This window comes from Felis catus, chromosome A1, assembly GCF_018350175.1.
Source record: "Felis catus isolate Fca126 chromosome A1, F.catus_Fca126_mat1.0, whole genome shotgun sequence".
In the NCBI taxonomy this organism is placed as follows: Eukaryota; Metazoa; Chordata; class Mammalia; order Carnivora; family Felidae; genus Felis; species Felis catus.
The window spans coordinates 139,081,395-139,099,664 of record NC_058368.1 but is presented as its reverse complement, the minus strand read 5'-3'; the positions used below and the strand labels follow the sequence as shown (position 1 = coordinate 139,099,664).

At 38.5% G+C, this 18,270-nt stretch overlaps 1 protein-coding gene across 6 annotated transcripts in view; it reads left to right on the top strand.

Moving 5' to 3' along the window:
* The window catches only part of GFM2 (GTP dependent ribosome recycling factor mitochondrial 2), an 86,789-nt gene that overhangs the window by 15,338 nt on the left and 53,181 nt on the right, over positions 1 to 18,270 (top strand). For all 6 annotated transcript variants that reach the window (XM_045062067.1, XM_045062068.1, XM_045062066.1 and 3 more), the window contains 3 exons: positions 11,243 to 11,368; positions 12,292 to 12,380; positions 17,848 to 17,936. In XM_045062067.1, coding sequence (XP_044918002.1) covers positions 11,243 to 11,368; positions 12,292 to 12,380; positions 17,848 to 17,936 — 304 coding nt within the window. The remainder of the gene's footprint in view (positions 1 to 11,242; positions 11,369 to 12,291; positions 12,381 to 17,847; positions 17,937 to 18,270) is intronic.

Genomic DNA, 18,270 nt, shown 5'->3' with positions numbered 1-18,270 from the left:
TCTCTTCCAGATTTACTAGAAAGGCTGTGCCATATCCCACTCAGGGGAGCTTAAGGTTGTGTATCTCCATCAAGTATTTACAATTCATGTATAGCTCTTCCCAATTCAGATGTACCTTACCAATCACAAATTATTTTTTCTGTAAGATATGTTGCTGTGGCGTCTGGGTGGCTCATTCATTGGAATGCCCGACTCTTGATTTCGGCTCAGGTTATGATTTCACGATTTGTGGGCTCAAGCCCTGTGCTGACAGCCTGGAGCCTGCTTGGGATTCTCTCTTTCCCTCTTTCTCTGTCTCTCCTATACTCAGACGTGTGTGCACGCATGCTTCTGCTCAAAATATTTTAAAAAAAGAGAGAGATTTTGCCTAGCAACATAGTTGACATACTTGTGTTCTCTGGTTTCTAGAAGAAAAGAACTAGAAAGTTAATTGAATCAAATTCTCTTGCAGAAGAAGAAAGGATTTTGTTAATCCAATTCACAGTAGAAATAGTAGCAGTAGTAGTAGTATTTACTTAAGTTTTGATTTTATTTTTTAATTATAAGATGTCAAAAATGGTAGCTCTTGACCAGTCTTGCACATTTGAATCCCCATGTAATTTTTTTGTTTTATTTTGTTTTTAAATAACAGTGCCTTAGCACCACGCTGGAAATTAAGATTCAGCAAGTATGTGGTATCGCCTGGGTGTCTGTATTTTTGTGTTATGTATTTTAAAACTCTGTATTTATTATATACACATTTATGATTGTTGTGTTTCTCTGACGAATCAACTTTTTTATCATTATAAAGTACCAATCTTTATCTCTGGTAAAACATTTTGTTCTGAAATTTGAGATGGAGGTCCTCATGTCCATAATACCAGAAGTGGAAATCTTTTTCAAAAGCTCCACAGAGATTTTGAAATGCATTATACTGAGAACCATTTCTCTAGACCTTGAAAGTGGTTGAGGACTTAGCATAGTATTTATAGAAGAAAAGAACACCCAGGATTAGAATATTCATGATGATAGTTTCTGAAATGTATGAACACATGCATTTCTCATAGAATTACTGCTGTGTAAGTGGGGATACAACAGCAAAATGTGGAACATTATTAGGCTTCTTCTCTTGTATCACAGATATGATGATAATTCTTTTCTCACACCCCCAGTTTGTATTCCTGAAGTGAGGATCCAGATTAGGTGGGCAATTTTCAAAGCAACCTTTTTTTTTAATTGTGGTAAAAAATATACACATATAAGAAAACATTTACCATATTAAGCATTTCTGAGTGTACATTTAAGTAGTGTTAAGTACTGTTGGCAATCTTCAGAACTTTTTAATCTCGCAAAACCCAAATGCTATACCCATTAAATAATAACTCCATGTTTTTCCCTCTGCCCAGCCCCTGGAAACTATCATTCCACTTTGTCTTTCTATGAATTTGACTACTCTAGATTACTCATATAATTGGAAAGAATCATACAGTATTGGTCTTTTTGTGACTGGCTTATTTATTTATTTTTTAATTTTTTTTTTTAATGTTTTATTTATTTTTGAGACAGAGAGAGACAGAACATGAATGGGGGAGGGTCAGAGAGAGAGAGAGAGAGAGAGGGAGACACAGAATCTGAAACAGGCTCCAGGCTCTGAGCGGTCAGCACAGAGCCTGACGCGGGGCTCGAACTCACGGACCACGAGATCGTGACCTGAGCTGAAGTCGGCCACTTAACCGACTGAGCCACCCAGGCACCCCTTGACTGGCTTATTTAATACTTAGCCTGTGTCCACAAGATTTGTCCCAACAGGAGCACTTGGGTGACACAGTCTGCTAGGTGTCCCAATTTTTGGTTTCTGCTCAAGTCATGATCTCATCACGTTTTGTAAGTTCGAGCCCTGTGTCAGTCTCTGTGTGGACAGTACGCGGCCTGCTTGGGATTCTTTCTATCTACCCCTCCCCTGCTCTCTCTGAGAATAAATAAATAAATAAATAAACTTTAAAGAAAAAAAAAGATGTGTCTCTATGACAACTCTGTCTTTACGACAACTCTATACATCGTTATACTCACCACAAGTATAACTACCATCTGTTACCGTACAACACTATTACAGTGCCGTTGACTGTATTCCCTGTGCTGTACCTTTCATCCCCAGCTCTTATTCATTTCATAACTAGAAACCTCCCACTCCCTTATACCCATTTGCCCATCCCCCTGCTTCCCTTCCCTCTGGCTGCCATCACTTCTCTGTATTCACAGGTCTGCTTTTGCTTTTTGTTTGTTTTAGATTGCACTTAGTGAAATCACATGGTACTTGTCTTTCTGGGTATGACTTATTTCACTTAGCATGATACCCTCTGTTTTTCGGATGGCAGGATCTCATTCTTCTTTGTGACTGTGTAATATTCCAGTGTGTGTGTGTGTGTGTGTGTGTGTGTGTGTGTGTGTGTGTGTGTGTGTACGTATATATATATATATACACACACACGTACACACACATATATATGCACATGTACACGTACATATATATATATACACACACACGTAAACACACACACATATATGTATATATCACATCTTATGTATTGTTAGACACTTAGGTTGCTTCCATTATCTTCGCTATTGTTAATGCTACAGTGAATTTGGGGGTACAGATATCTTTGTTTTGTTTTTTCTTTTTTATCATTTTTTCATCATAATTATACTCTTTAATTCTCATGCCCTGTTTCCCCCATCCCCCACCCACTCTGTTAACCATCAGTTCTCTATAGTTAAGAGTCTGTTTCTTGATTTCTTTGTTTTTTCTCTTTGTTTTGTTTCTTTGTTTTTCATTATTTTGTTTGTTAAATTCCACAGATAAGTGAGATCATATGATATTCGTCTTTCTCTGACTTATTTCGCTTAGCATTACACTTTCAGCTCTATCCATGTTGTTGCAAATGTCAAGATTTTACTTTTTTATGGCTGAATAGTATTCTGTGTGTGTGTGTGTGTGTGTGTGTGTGTGTGTGTGTGTATCCTACATCTTTATCCATTCATCTGTTGATGGACATTTGAGCTGCTTCCGTATCTTAGCTATTGTAAATAATGCTTCAGTAAACATAGGGGTCCATATATCCCTTTAAATTAGGCTTTTTGTATTTTGGGGGGTAGATACCCAGGAGTGTGATTCCTGGGTCCTAGGGTAGTTCTATTTTTAACTTTTTGAGAAAGCTCCACTGTTTTCTAGAGTGGCTGCACCAGTTTGCATTCCCACCAACAGTAAAAGAGGGTTCTTTTTTCTCCACATTCTCATCAGTACTTGTTATTTCTTGTGTTTTTGATTTTAGCCATTCTGGTAGGTGTGAGGTGATACCTCATTGTGATTTCGATTTGTGTTTCTCTGATGATGAGTGATGTTGAGCATCTTCATGTGTGTGTTAGCCATCTGTATGTCTTCTTTGCAAGTATGTCTGTTCACATCTTCTGCCCATGTTTTAATTGGATTATGTGTTTTTTTGGGTGTTGAGTTGTATCAGTTCTTTATATGTTTTGGGTACTAATCAGATATGTCATTTGCCTATATCTTCTCCCATTCAATAGGTTGATTGCCTTTGAGTTTTGTTGATCATTCCCTTCACTGTGTGGAAGCTTATTATTTAGATGTAGTCCCAATAATTTATTTTTGCTTTTATTTCCCTTGCCTCAGGAGACATACCTAGAAAAATATTGCTATGGCTGATGTCAGATAGATGACTTTCTGTGCTCTTTTCAAAGGTTTTTATGGTTTCAGGTCTCAACATTTAGGTCTTTAATCCATTTTGAGTTCATTTTGTGTATAGCATAAGAAAGTGGTCCAGTTTCATTCTTTTGCTTATAGCTGTCTAGCTTTCCCAGCACTGTTTGTTGAAGAGACTGTCTTTTTTCCCCACTGGTTATTCTTTCTTTCTTTGTCAAAGATAATTGACCATATATTGTGGGTTTATTTCTTAGTTTTCTATTACACTGACCTCTGTGTCTGTTTTTATGCCAGTACCATACTGTTTAATTACTACTGCTTTGTAATATAACTTGAAATCTGGAATTGTGATACCTCCTGTTTTGTTGTTCTTTTTCAAGATTGCTTTGGCTATTCTACATCTTTTGTGGTTTCATACAAATTTTAGGATTGTTCTAGTTCTGTGAAAAATGCTGTTGATATTTTGGTAGGGATTACATTAAATCTATAGATTGTTTGAGGTAGTCTGAACATTTCACCAGTATTTGTTCTTCCAGTCTGTGAATGTCTTTCATTCCTTTGTGTTGTCTTGAATTTCTTTCATCAGTGTTTCATAGTTTTCAGAGTATAGGTCTTTCACCTCTTTGGTTAAATTTTTTCCAAGGTATTTTATTGTTTTGGGTACACTTGTAAATAGGCTTGTTTTCTTATTTTCACTTTCTGCTACTTTGCTATTAGTGTGTAAGAATGCAACAAATTTCTGCACATTGATTTTGTATCCTGCAACTTTATTGAATTCATTTATCAGTTTTAGCAGTTTTCTGGTGGAATCTTTAGGGTTTTCTGTATGTAGTATTGTGTCAGATGGAAATAGTGCAAGTTTTACTTCTTTCTTACCAATTTGGATCCCTATTATTTCTTTTTCTTACCTGATTACTATGGCTAGGACTGCCAGTACTATGTTGAATTAAAGTGAGAGTGGATATCTGTGTCCTGTTCTTTATCTTAAGGGAAAAGTTTTCAGTTTTTCATGATAGAGTGTGATGTTGGCTGTGAGTTTTTCAAAGAATGCCTTTATCATATGAGGTATGTTTCCTTCTTGATCTATTTCGCACAGGATTTTTATCATGAATGGATGTACTTTGTCAAGTGCTTTTTATGCATCTGCTAAAATGATTGTACAGTTTTTATCCTTTCTCTTATCACATTGATTGTTTGCAAATACTGGATCGCCCTTGCATCCCTGGAATAAGTCCCACTTGATTGTGGTATATGGTTTTTTTAAATGTATTGTTGGATTTGGTTTGCTCATATTTTGTTGAGTTTTTTTTGCATCTATATTCATGAGAAATATTGGCCTATAGTTCTCTCTTTTTTTGTGTGTGTGGTTTCTGTTTGCTTTTGGTATCGGGATGATACTGGCCTCGTTGAATGAATTTGGAGTTTTCCTTCCTCTTGTGTTTTTCAGAATAGTCTGAGGAGAATAGGTATTAACACTTTATTAAATGTTTTGTAGCATTCCTGTGAAGCCGTCTGGTCCTGGACTTTTGTTTTTTGAGAGTTAAAAAAATTTTTTTTAATGTTTATTTTTGAGACAGAGAGGGAGAGTGAGAGAGAGAGACACACAGAGTGGGGAAGGGGCAGAGAGAGAGGGAGACATGGACTCCAAAGCAGGCTTCCGGCTCTGAGCTGTCAGCACAGAGTCCCACGTGGGGCTTAAACCCACCAACTGTGAGATCATGACCCGAGCTGAAGTCAGACACTTAACTGACTGAGCCCTCAGGCATTGCTTTTTTTTCTGAGTTTTTTGATGACTGATTTCATTGCAGGTAATTGGTCTGTTCAATTTTTCCATTTCTTTCACCATAGGTTGGGTAGGTTATATGTTTCTAGGAATTTATCCATTTCTTTTAAGTTGTCCAATGTGTTGGCATTTAGGTTTTCATAATATTCTGTAACAATTATTTGTATTTATTTGGTGTTGATTGTTATTTCTCCTCTTTCATTGGTGATTTTGTTTATTTGGGTACCCCCAACCCCTCTTTCTCTGCTTTTTTTTTTTTTTTTTTTTTTTAATGAATCTTGCTACGGGTGTTTCAGTTTTGTTGATCCTTTCAGAGAATTCACTCTTGCTTTCGTTGATCCATCCTATTGGGTTTTTTGTTTGTTTTTTTACTTTCTGTGTCATTTATTTCTGTTCTAATCTGTATTTTCTTCTTTTGCTGGGTTTGGGTTTTATGTGTTCTTTTTCTAATCCCTTTAGGTGTGAGGTTATGTTGTTTGAGATTTTTCTTGCTTCTCGAAGTAAACCTGTATTGCAATAGTACACTTACCTCTTAAAACCACTTTTGCTGCTTCCCGAAGTTTTTGAATCATTGTAATTTTCATTTTTGTTTCCATGTAATTTTCTTATTCTTTGATTTCTTGGTTGACCCATTCATTGTTTACTAGCATGTCATTTAACTTCCATGTATCTGTGGTCTTTGCAGAGCCTTTCTTGTAGTTGCTTTCCAGTTTCATAGCGTTGTAGTCAGGAAAGATGCATGGTATGACTTTGATTTTTATAATTTGTTAAGACTTGTTCTGTGGCCTAAATATGTGATCTGTTCTGGAGAATGTTCTGTGTGTGTTTGAAAAGAATGTGTTTTCTCCTGTTTTAGATGGAATGTTCTGATACTCCTGTTATGTCCATCTGGTCCAGTGTGTCATTCATAGCCACTATTTCCTTGTTTATTTTCTGGTTTGATGATCTGTCCGTTGATCTAAGTGGGGTGTTCAAGTCACTTTACTATTGTTGTGTTACTTTTGATTAGTTCCTTTATGTTTGTTGCTAACTGTTTTATGGAATTGGGTGCTTTCATGTTGGGTGCATAAATATTTACAATTGTTATTCTGCTGTTGGATTGTACCCTTTATTATTCAGTGGTTTTTGTCTCTTGTTACAGACTTTGTTTTAAACTCTATTTTGTCTAAGTATGGCTATCCTGGCTTTCTTTTGACATCGATTTGCATGATAAATGTTTTTCTGTCCCTCACATTCAATCTGCAAGTGTCTTTCTGTCTGAAATGAGTTTCTTGTAAGGTAGCATTTAGATGGGTCTTGTTTTTATTCATTCTGTCACCCTGTGTCTTTTGATTGGAGTGTTTAGTCCATTTACATTCAAAGTAATTACTGATCAGTATATATTTTTGCCATTTTGTTACTTGTTTTGTGGTTGTTTTTGCACCTTTTTTCTGACCCTTTCTTTCATGGTTTGTTGGCTTTCTTCAGTGATATACTTGGATTCCTTTTTCTTCATTCTTTGCATATCTATTACTGGTTTTTATTTTGTGATTACCATTAGGTTTGTGTAGAACCTCTTCTGCATATAGTAGTGTATATTAAGTTGATGGTTGCAGAACTTTAAACCCCTCTGTAATCCCACTCCCCATGCTTTTGGTATAGGATGTAATTTTTACATCCTTTTATTTTCTGAATATTTTAACTGGTTTTTACAGAAGCATTTACTTTCTTTAAAAAATTTTTTTGTGATGTTTATTTTTGGGAGAGAGACAGAGACAGACAGAGCATGAGTAGTATTGGGGCAGAGTCTGAAGCAGGCTCCAGTTCACCCTGGGGCTTGAACTCACAAGCTGTGAAATCATGACCTGAGACAAAGTCAGACACTTAACCAACTGAGCCACCCAGGTGCCCCTGGAAGTATTTACTTTTAATGTTCTTTTGTGTTTTTTACTTTTTTATACTTTTACTTATGGTCTTTGCTTCCCACTCAAAGAGTGCCCTTTAATATTTCTTGTAGGACTGGTTTAGTGGTCTTAAACTCCTTTAGTTTTTGTTAGTGTGAGAAAGTCTATCTTTCAATTCGAAATGATAGCCTTGCTGGATAGAGTATTCATGGCTGCAGAAAATCCTTTCAGCACTTTGAATATATCATGCCACTCCTGTCTGGCCTGCAGTTTCTGTCTGAAAAAAACCACTGGTAGCCTTATGGGATTTCTTTGTATGTAACTGTCTTCTTTTCTCTTGCAACCTTTAAAATTCTTTATCATAATTTTTTTTCCATTTTATTTTATTATTATTTTTTTAACGTTTATTTATTTTTGAGACAGAGAGAGACAGAGCATGAACGGGGGAGGGCCAGAGAGAGGGAGCCACAGAATCTGAAGCAGGCTCCAGGCTCTGAGCTGTCAGCACAGAGCCCGATGCGGGGCTCGAAATCACGGACCGTGAGATCATGACCTGAGCCGAAGTCGGACGCTTAACTGACTGAGCCACCCAGGCGCCCCTTTTCCATTTTAATTAATGTGTGTCTTTGTGTGGAATCCCTTGAGTTGCATTTGTTGGGGAGTTTGAATTTGTTGTGGCAATTTGTTTGTTGGGGGTTGAATTTGTTGGGACAATTTGTTGTGCCTCCTGAATCTGGATCTCTGTTTCCCTCCTCACATTTGGGAAGTATTCAGCTATTTTTTCTTCAGATACATTTACTGCCACCCTTTCTCTCTCTTTTGGGATCCGTGTAACGTGAATGTTACTATGCTTGATTGAGTGAGAGTTCCGTAAGTCAGTTCTTATTATGCAGTATTTGTCTCTCATCTGTTCATCTTGATTGCTTCCCATTTCTCTATCCTCCGGGTCACTGATAACATTCCTTTGCTTCCTGTAGCCTACTTTTTATTCCATTTATTATATTTTTTTGTTTCATTTATTGAGTCTTCATGTCTGATGTTATTTTTTTCTGTCTTTGCTAAGGGTGTCAACAATATCCTCCACTCTTTTCTGAAGTTTAGTGAGTATCTTTGTGATTATTATTCTAAATTCTCTACCAGGCTTAATAATTTCTGTTTCACTTATGTCTCCTGTTGTGATTTTGTCATGTTCTTTCATTTGGGACATATTCCCCTGTCTCCTTATTTTGCCTACCTCTCTGTGTCTGTTTCTGTGTATTAGGAAAGTCAGCCATATCTCCTGCTGTTAAAAGTAGTGGCTTTATGAAGAAGAGGTCTTGTAGTGCCCTGCAGTGCACTGTTCCCTATTCACCAGAAAGTGACACTTCAGAGGAGTCTGCTGTATGTTGCTTGCGTTGCTTTGCTTGCGTTGCGTTGCTTGCGTCCTACTATTGTGCTTTCTCTTTCAGTCCAGACTTTTGCACTGACTATCTGCCGCTTGTGGGCTGTGCTTGCTTTCTGTGGTATTAGATCCAGGCAGGCCGGCTTGAGAGGGCATGACCATAGGAGGGCTCAGGGGCCAGGCAGCAGTGTTAACCAAAATTTGCACCGAGTCAGTAGTCCCAGGCCAGATCCCCTAAATCACGGTGGTGGCCAGCGGCGTGGCATGTGTTAGTAGCCGGACACAAAGCACACGGCTGAGGTAGTGACAAGAAGCATAGGGGTCTGTGCGTGGTGGCTGGGGGCATTCAACTTTAGCAAAATCTGCACTGAGCTGCTAGACCTGGATAGATCTGCCAAAGTGCGATGGCCACAGGGCCACAGCACGCGAAGGCAGTGATTGGGTGGGGCGCACGCAGTGTTAATAAAATTTGCCCTGAGCCCAGGGCCTAGGCCAGCATACTTAGAGTGGGTGATTCCTCAGGAGAACTCAAGGCACAGCGCACTGCTGGCGCTACCTCACGGGTGTCTGTGCAGCACTGCCTCCCGCCTGTGTCTGTTTATGCTGGGGGGTGGGAGAATAAATGGCACCTGCCAGTTCCTTTGTTCTCAGAGGAATTCCTCAGTGTGCTCTGAAATCTCTATAAACAGATCTCTTTGCCTTTGTGCAAGCTGTCACGTCTGTGTTGACTCTTCTAAAGGTCCTCGTCTCTTTAAGGGCGGGGACCTGGCTATCACGTGCACTCCTGGCTACCCAGTGCTGAGTCACCTGACCTTCAGAGCTCTAGACTCCCAGCTCCCCTAGTTATACAGAGTCATGGAGTTCAGTGCCTCTGGTTTCAAGGCTGGAAGTTATGGGCATTCTTTTTTCCTATGTAAACTCCCCGGTGCTTTGCCTTCTCTGTGACCACCGCTTCCTTTCTCCTGTGGGCAGTGCTCCTGGCTGCCTTTCTGCCCTTTCTAACCTCTCCAGGGCTGGCTTCCTGTATTTGGCTGTGGAGTTTGTTCTGCCAGTCTTCAGATCACTCTCCAGTTTATTGACTCAGATGTGAGTGATATGTAGCTGTAAAAGTAGGATGGGATGAGCTTAGGGTCCTCTTACTCCACCAGCTTGCATCCCCTCCTCCTACAAATGTTTTACAAGTTAGAGCTTTTGGCCACCTGGGTGGCTCAGTAGGTTAGTTGTTCAGCTTCGGCTCAGGTCATGATCTAGTGGTTCGTGGGGTTCAAGCCCTGCATCGGACTCTTTGCTGACAGCTCAGGGCCTGGCGCTTGCTTCGAATTCTGGGTCTCCCTTTCTCTCTGCCCCTCCCCTGCTCACGCTCTGTCTCCCTTTCTCAAAAACAAATAAACGTTAAAAAGATAAGTAAATAAAAACTTAGCGCTTTTGGTTAGGTATTTGGTCTTTGTCTCATTAATGATGTTTGTTTTCTTGGTTTGTTATTTTGTGAGTAACTGGCAACACTAATTTTTAACATAGATATTTGGGGCTCCTGAAAAATAAATTTTTCTTTTCTTCCCCCAGTTGGCACATATGTGTACATATGTTTATATACATCTATACATACACAAACAGTGAGGAAAAGTGGTTAGCATTTTTAGAGGTTTAATGCTGACATAAGTAGTGGTAGTATAAGGCCATGATCACTTGTGGTTTTGAATTTTGAATGGTAACGATAAACTCATTTTTACTCCTTTTACTGTATAAATTTAATGAGAGTACAAGAATTTTAATGCAGAATAATTTAGTAGTCAAGGTGAACTTTATCCGTAACTTTGTACTATAGAAGTTCCACCAAGACTGTTTTCATCTGTACACATAAGTGTCTTTGGCTGGGGGGTGGGGTGGGGGGGGCGGATTTAGTAATCAGAAGGATTTGTAAAGGAGAATTTTACTTGGGAGGAGTTTTTTCTTTACCTTGTTCCCTGTAGCTACCATTTACTTACCATTTACTGGGCTAGGTACTTTATGTAGTCTCATTTTATTCTTCCGGCAACCCAGCGAGGTTGCCTTTGTTAACCTTGTAGTACAAATTAGGTTAAATAGCTTGCTCAGGTTCATACAGTAGTAATGGTAAAGTTGGGATTTAAATCGAGATCTGTCTGTGCTCTTTTCATTGCACTACCCTCCCTCCTGTCAAGGGATCAGATATGAGAAACATAAAAAGGGATAATGAAAGGTAAACTAGGGGAAAAAATGAAAAAATAAAAAGTTTAGAAAAATTAAAATATTTAGAATTTAATCTTAGAGAAAATATATTTTTTATGGAAAAATTACTCATTTTGCTGGAAAAGCTTTTCTAGAACAAGGACTTATGTAGAGTAAGATTAAGGCCTCTGGATATTAAGCCAAATATTTTATAAACAGTCTTAAAGCAAATGAAACTGTCATGTAGATATCTTATCTCAATGAAATATACTTGGTATGAAGCCTAACAGTCTCATCTTTTTCCTTGTCAGATGTTGATGATGGAGATACAGTGACAGATTTCATGGCTCAAGAGCGAGAAAGAGGCATTACTATTCAGTCTGCTGCTGTTACGTTTGATTGGAAGGGATATAGAGTCAATTTAATTGATACGCCAGGTATGGTGCTGTTTGAGCAACTCAGAGGTGCTGCATCATTTGAGGTTTTTATTCATGTTTGTGTTTCCTTTTAAATTGTGTTCAAAAATATATCATAAAATTTACCATCCTAACCATTTTTAAGTGTACAGCTCAGGAGGTAAGTATACTTACATTGTTGTGAAACTGATGTCCAGGAGTACTTAGTCTTGCACAACTGAAACTATATATCCATTATATAACTACTACTCTTTGTCATCTGCTCCCATTGCTGGTAATTACTCTCCTACTTTGTAATCTAGGAGATTACTTTAGATACCTCATATGAGCAGAATCATTACAGTTTTTGTCCTTTTGTGGGTGACTTACTTTGCTTAGCATGAAATCTTCAAGGTTTATCTGTCTTATAGTATGTGAGAGGATTTCCTTTATTTTTAAGGCTGCATAATATTCCATTGTACATATATAACATAATTTGTATGTAAATATACATCATTCATCCATTGATGGACATTTGGGTTGTTTCCACCTCTTGGCCATTGTGAATAGTTTTACTATGAGTGTGGTGTGCAGATATGTCTTTCACACTCTCCCTTCAGTTCTTTTGGATATATACCCCAAAGTGGGATTGCTGGATCATGTTTTTTTGTTCAGTTTTTAAAAGATTTTAAGTGTTGGGGCTCCTGGGTGGTTCAGTAGGTTGAGTGTCCAGGCTTAGCTCAGGTCATGATCTCACGGTCCATGAGTTCGAGCCCCGTGTCGGGCTCTGTGCTGACAGCTCAGACCCTGGAGCCTGCTTAGATTCTGTGTCTCCCTCTCTCTCAGCCCCTCCCCTGCTCATGCTCTGTCTCTCTCTCTCTCTCTCTCTCTCTCTCTCAAAAATAAATAAACATAGAAAAATTAATAAAAGATTTTAAGTGTTATGTTTCTCATCTTTTTTTTAGGTCATGTAGACTTTACCTTGGAGGTTGAGCGCTGCCTTAGAGTGTTGGATGGTGCAGTAGCTGTGTTTGATGCCTCTGCTGGTGTAGAGGTAAAAAATATTCTCAAAGTAAAGTGAAGATACCAACAACATAATTTTTTCTTAAAGTAGAATGTATCAGATTTAGTTACGATAGCCCTGTATTTGTTAAGTTCACATTAATCAAATTATGGTGAAATTGGAATTTAATACTGCAATCATATATACAGGTCTATATGTGATCTCAGATATTTCGTAATAAAAGGGAAATAGTTGCTTTTCTGTAGAAAATATGAAAGTTAGTGCTGAAAACTGTGAAGGGCTTGAGATTCTTACCTGTTTTTTTTTTAAGCTAACTAGTTAACCTGCCACAGTTTTATGGCATGCTGGCATAAGACATAAGACTTTTGAGTCAGAGACAAAGGACTGTTAGTCACAGGAATAGCAATAGCCAGAGTGTCGATAATTTCTTGTCTTCGTTACCCAAGCCCCAATTCCCACAGGGTGACCTAAAGAGAGTCAAGAGAGTCAAGAGTTGCACATGCCATGGAACCCTGTGCTTAGAAAATGCACATGTTTTATAATGGGCAGTAAGCATGCCTGCTGTTTGCTCTGGAGAGAGGTGTTATCTTCCAGGCTTATAAACAAACCTACCTTTTGACTCAGAGGAAGACACTTCTCTTTCTAAGCCGTTTACTATATTTGAAGACATCTTTGAAGACATAGTCCAGAACAAAGGCAGTTAGTGCCTTTCCTAACAAACTATGTAGAAAGGTGAAATACCCATGAAGAATTGTGTCCTAACAGTTACTGAGTTTTTTGAATAAATCTTGAAAGTGGATTTAAAATAAATTATACTGGGGTCAGTTATGTACTCTTTAGCATATCGCTATATGTCTTACAATTTCAAGATTGGCTTTTTATTAAATATAGAATCCTCTTCACTTCTTCTAATCGTAAAATTACTAAAAGTGATACACTAAATGATCGATATTAACATTTCCCAAATGATACAAATCGACACCATGGGCTTCCTCATAGGATGCACTGAGAAGGGCACAACATTATGTTGTATTCTTGGCAGAATGTTTGGCTCAAATCTAATCATGAGAAGGCAATCAAATGAAATTTTTTAAAAGTTTTTTTTAATGTTTGTTTATTTTTGAAAGAGAGAGAGTGCGAGCAGGAGAGGGGCAGAGAGAGAGGGAGACACAGAATCCGAAGTAGGCTCCAGGCTTTGAGCTGTCAACACAGAGCCCCATGTGGGACTTGAACTCCTGAACCATGAGATCACGACCTGAACTGAAGTTGGATGCTTAACTGACTGAGCCACGCAGGCACCCCTGTAGTTGAAAGGATTCTAAACAAACGAGAAAACTAAATGTAATATGATCTTTGGAAGGATCCTGGATTCAAAAACAAAAAGTTACAAAGAGCATCAGTAGGAAAACCAGAATAATTTTAATATAGATGATATGTTATTAGAAAAAAGTATTGTAGGGGCACCCGGGTGGCTCAGTTGGTTAGGCGTCTGACTTCAGCTCAGGTCATGATCTCACGGTCTGTGAGTTTGAGCCCTGTGTCGGGCTCTGTGCTGACAGCTCAGAGCCTGGAGCCTGTTTCCGATTCTGTGTCTGCCTCTTTCTCTGCCCCTCCCCTGCTCATACTCTGTCTCTCTCTGTCTCAAAAATAAATAAACATTAAAAAGAAAAAAAAGAAAAAAGTATTGTATCAGCTTAAATTCTTTGAATATGATCTTTGTAAATGGTTATGTAGGAGAATATCCTTATTTTTAGAAAATACAGGCTGAAGTATTTAGGATTAAAGTGTCATGATATCTGCATCTTGCTCTAGTGGTTCACCTCCCACGCACACATACACGTATGTTGTTAGTTTGGGTACTTTGAGCGTTAGATGCCAAGTTGGGATTAGATGCATAAAAGATTTATTGGTGGAAATCCCTGTGAAGAGTAAAGGAGAAAAGAGAGAAGTGGAAGAGAGCTTTCAGACCAGAGGGCAGATCAGGGAGCTCTTGGTGACAGGACGATTGATTGGGTAGGAAGAGTTTCAGACTATAGCACATTTCCAAAAGGGGTTTGGCTAGGCTGATGGAAGTCCTCAAGGCAAAGTCGCCTGTTGGAGAAGTCCCACATGTTTTGTAGGAATAACCTACATTAATAATTCTGCTCTGCTTGGCCATTAGCTGGTCCTTGAGAGACCGTGGTAGTTAGTAGTCAAGATGACTAGCACCTGGAGCTATCATTTAATTATGCTCTGTGTAGTAGATCCAAGTGGCACATTCCCATACCCAGTGCACACATTCTAATGTGTTCATATGCACATTTGGGGAAAAAAAGGCAAGTGTGGCAAGGTGTTCATACTTGGTGAATCTAGGTGAAGGGTACATGGTATTTGTTGTACTGTTTTTTTACCTTTTTTATAGGTTTGAGATTTTTCAGAATGAAAAGTTGTTGGGGGGAAATAATACAGTTATGGAAAGCCCGACCTGAGGACTGCTGACAGGCAGTGATGTTTTTTTGATCTAAATACAGCCTGACCTTGAGGTCTGAGATTGATTATACATTATTCCCATTTCTTTCTGATCACTTCACGTCCTAATGGTTGCATTCTTTCTGTCATTATGACTTGTATATGTACATTTGACAGATGGCATTATTTACAAAATTGAAACATATTGGAATAGGAAATTTCTGAATTTGTGACACAGAAGCCTTTTATGTGCTACAACATGCTAAAATGGACTTTTAGCTAGTAGGTGGGATAATGGAAGTCTTTCTATATTTTTTTTTTTAATTTTTTTTTTCAACGTTTTTATTTATTTTTGGGACAGAGAGAGACAGAGCATGAACGGGGGAGGGGCAGAAAGAGAGGGAGACACAGAATCGGAAACAGGCTCCAGGCTCCGAGCCATCAGCCCAGAGCCTGACGCGGGGCTCGAACTCACGGACTGCGAGATCGTGACCTGGCTGAAGTCGGACGCTTAACCAACTGCGCCACCCAGGCGCCCAGTCTTTCTATATTTTTTAATATGCTTTTTTCTTGGAAAATTTATAATATACCCCCAGCCCCCACCTCACCATATGCAGAAATTAGTTACCTTGGGGGTAGGTAACAATATCTTAGGATATAAAGCATACTAGAAGAAGAAAAGTTGATTCATTGGACTTTATCAAAATTACATCTTCTCATTAAAACTAAAAAAATTAAAAAATAAAAAGGGAAGCTGTAGGCTATGAAAAAATTTCTCATGTTAGATATAGTATATGAATGTTAAATTTCCAGAATGCGATAACACTATTGATTTTGGGGGCGCCTGGGTGGCGCAGTCGGTTAAGCGTCCGACTTCAGCCAGGTCACAATCTCGCGGTCCGTGAGTTCGAGCCCCGCGTCGGGCTCTGGGCTGATGGCTCAGAGCCTGGAGCCTGTTTCCGTTTCTGTGTCTCCCTCTCTCTCTGCCCCTCGCCCGTTCATGCTCTGTCTCTCTCTGTCCCCAAAATAAATAAACGTTGAAAAAAAAAAATTAAAAAAAAAAAACAAAAAAAACCCCACTATTGATTATGTAGGAAAATATCATTGTTTTAGGAAGTATGTGCTGAAATTTTCATAGTACATGGTACATGGGTGTGATCAAGGACTTGTATCCAGAATATATGAATAACTACAAATCAGTAATAAAAACTTACAACTCAGTTAATAAATGGACAAGAGACTTGAGTGGATTTTTCACCAGAGACATGAATGGCCCAGTGAGCACATGAAAAGATGCTCAGTCTCATTGATTATCAAGAAATGCAAATTAAAATTACAAAGAAAAACTATTTGACATCCACAAGAATGGCTGAAGTTGAAAAAAATGATGGCAAATACTGGCTGAAGTTGTGGAACAAGTGGAACTCTTATACACTGTTGGTGGAACTGTAAAATATTATACTTTGGAAGACTATTCGGCAGTTTCTTATAAAATGAAGTCTGCACATATCCTCTCACCCAGCACTTCTACTCCTGTATCTTTATCCAAGGGAATGAGAACATTTGTCTCCTAAAGACTTTTTCAGAATATTTACAGCAGCTAAATTCATAATAGCCCGAAACTAGAAGTAACCTGGGTGCTCATCCACAGGTGGACAAACAAGCTGGCACATTTATACGAAGGGGTTTAGCCAAAAACAAAACAACAACAACAAAAATAACAGCCATCATACCTAACAACATAAATGAATGTCAAAAACTTTATGTTTAGTGAAACAAGCCATGTTATTTATACGAGATTCAAAAATGGAATGAGTCTGTGGTGACAAATGTGAGGACAGGTTGTTTATGGGGGATGGGACATAAGAAAAATTTCTTAGGTTCTGTATCTTGTTTAGGATAGTAGCTATACAAATCTATACATTTACAAGAACGCACTATACCCTGGAGTGTTTTTTATTCTATCTAAATTTTACCTAAACAAATTATATAAAGTGGCTTCTGTATCAGGTAATGTCAGCACATTAGGCTTTGTATGCTCTGTTCTAGGGCTTTGAGACTCCACTAGGCAGAGATATTGTAACAGACTCAAACTATTTATATTTAAAATGTGTAAAAATTAGAATTAAAAAGTCAAATAGAAAAGCATATGAGAGGGGCGCCTGGGTGGCTCATTTGGTTAAACATCTGACTCTTGATTTCGGTTCAGGTCATAATCTCGTGGTTTGTGGGATTAAGCTCCATATCGGGGCTCTGTGCTGACAGCCTGGAACCTGCCTGGGAGTCTCTTTCTCTCTCTCTCTCTCTCTCTCTCTCTCTCTCTCTCTCTCTCTCTCTCCCCCCCCCCCCCATGCATGCATGTGTGCTTTCTGTCTCTCTCAAAATAAATAATTAAAAATAAAAATACGTGAGAATTGCTACTAAGAAATACAGTTATTGGCTTTTTTCTCCCTCACTCTTCAGTTTAACTCAATATTTAAACATTCATAATAAAAATGCATGTACTTTTAAAAAGTTTTATTTAAATTTTAGTTAACACATAGTGCAATATTGGTTTCAGGAGTAAAAATGCATATTTTTATCACAATATCATTTTTTATCACAATACAGTCCTATTCTTTTTACATTACAACAACAAAAGAATTAAGGCAAAAGTCCCTATTTTTGCTGGTCAGCAAACTGATGAGTTCAGTATTATGTGACCTGTTCTGGGTAAGGTGAAGCCAGACAAAAATGACATCTTCTGGTTCTTGATTAAGTCCTCTTTCCATGACTCTTAATACCTCCCAGGTGTTTGTTTTCCTTGTGTGGCAACCTAGACCACCCAAAGGAGTATTCTCAGTTTGAAGCACGTTCTGTATCACACTTCATCATGTTCTTTGTTCTATTACCCACTAGCAGAAGAGTAGCTAGTGCAGCGGCACTAATTCTGTGTTGGAACAGGGCCCAGTTCCATGTTATAATAGATTCTTAGATCTATTTGTTCCATGTGTGGTGGAGTTATTTTTGTCCAATATGTGGTTTTTTTTTCCCTTTCTCTTTGCTCCAGGCCCAGACTCTCACAGTATGGAGGCAAGCTGATAAACACAGGATACCTCGAATCTGTTTTTTAAACAAAATGGACAAAACTGGAGCAAGGTATTTCAAGGGTTTTTTTCCCCCCCATTTGTTAAAAGTAGAAATACAGGGGTGCCTGGGTGGCTCAGTCGGTTAAGCATCCAACTTCAACTCAGGTCATGATCTAACGGTTTGGGAGTTCAAGCCCCACGTTGGGCTCTGTGCTGACAGCCCAGAGCCTGGAGCCTGCTTGGGATTCTGGGTCTGTCTCTCTGCCCCTTCCCTGCTTACATTCTGTCTCTCTCCTCTCTCTCCCCCTCTCTCTCAAGAATAAATAAACATTTAAAAAAAGTAGGAATACAGTTTTGAGTTTTTAATGGACTATAACTTAAATTTATAAATAGCTGTTCGCTCT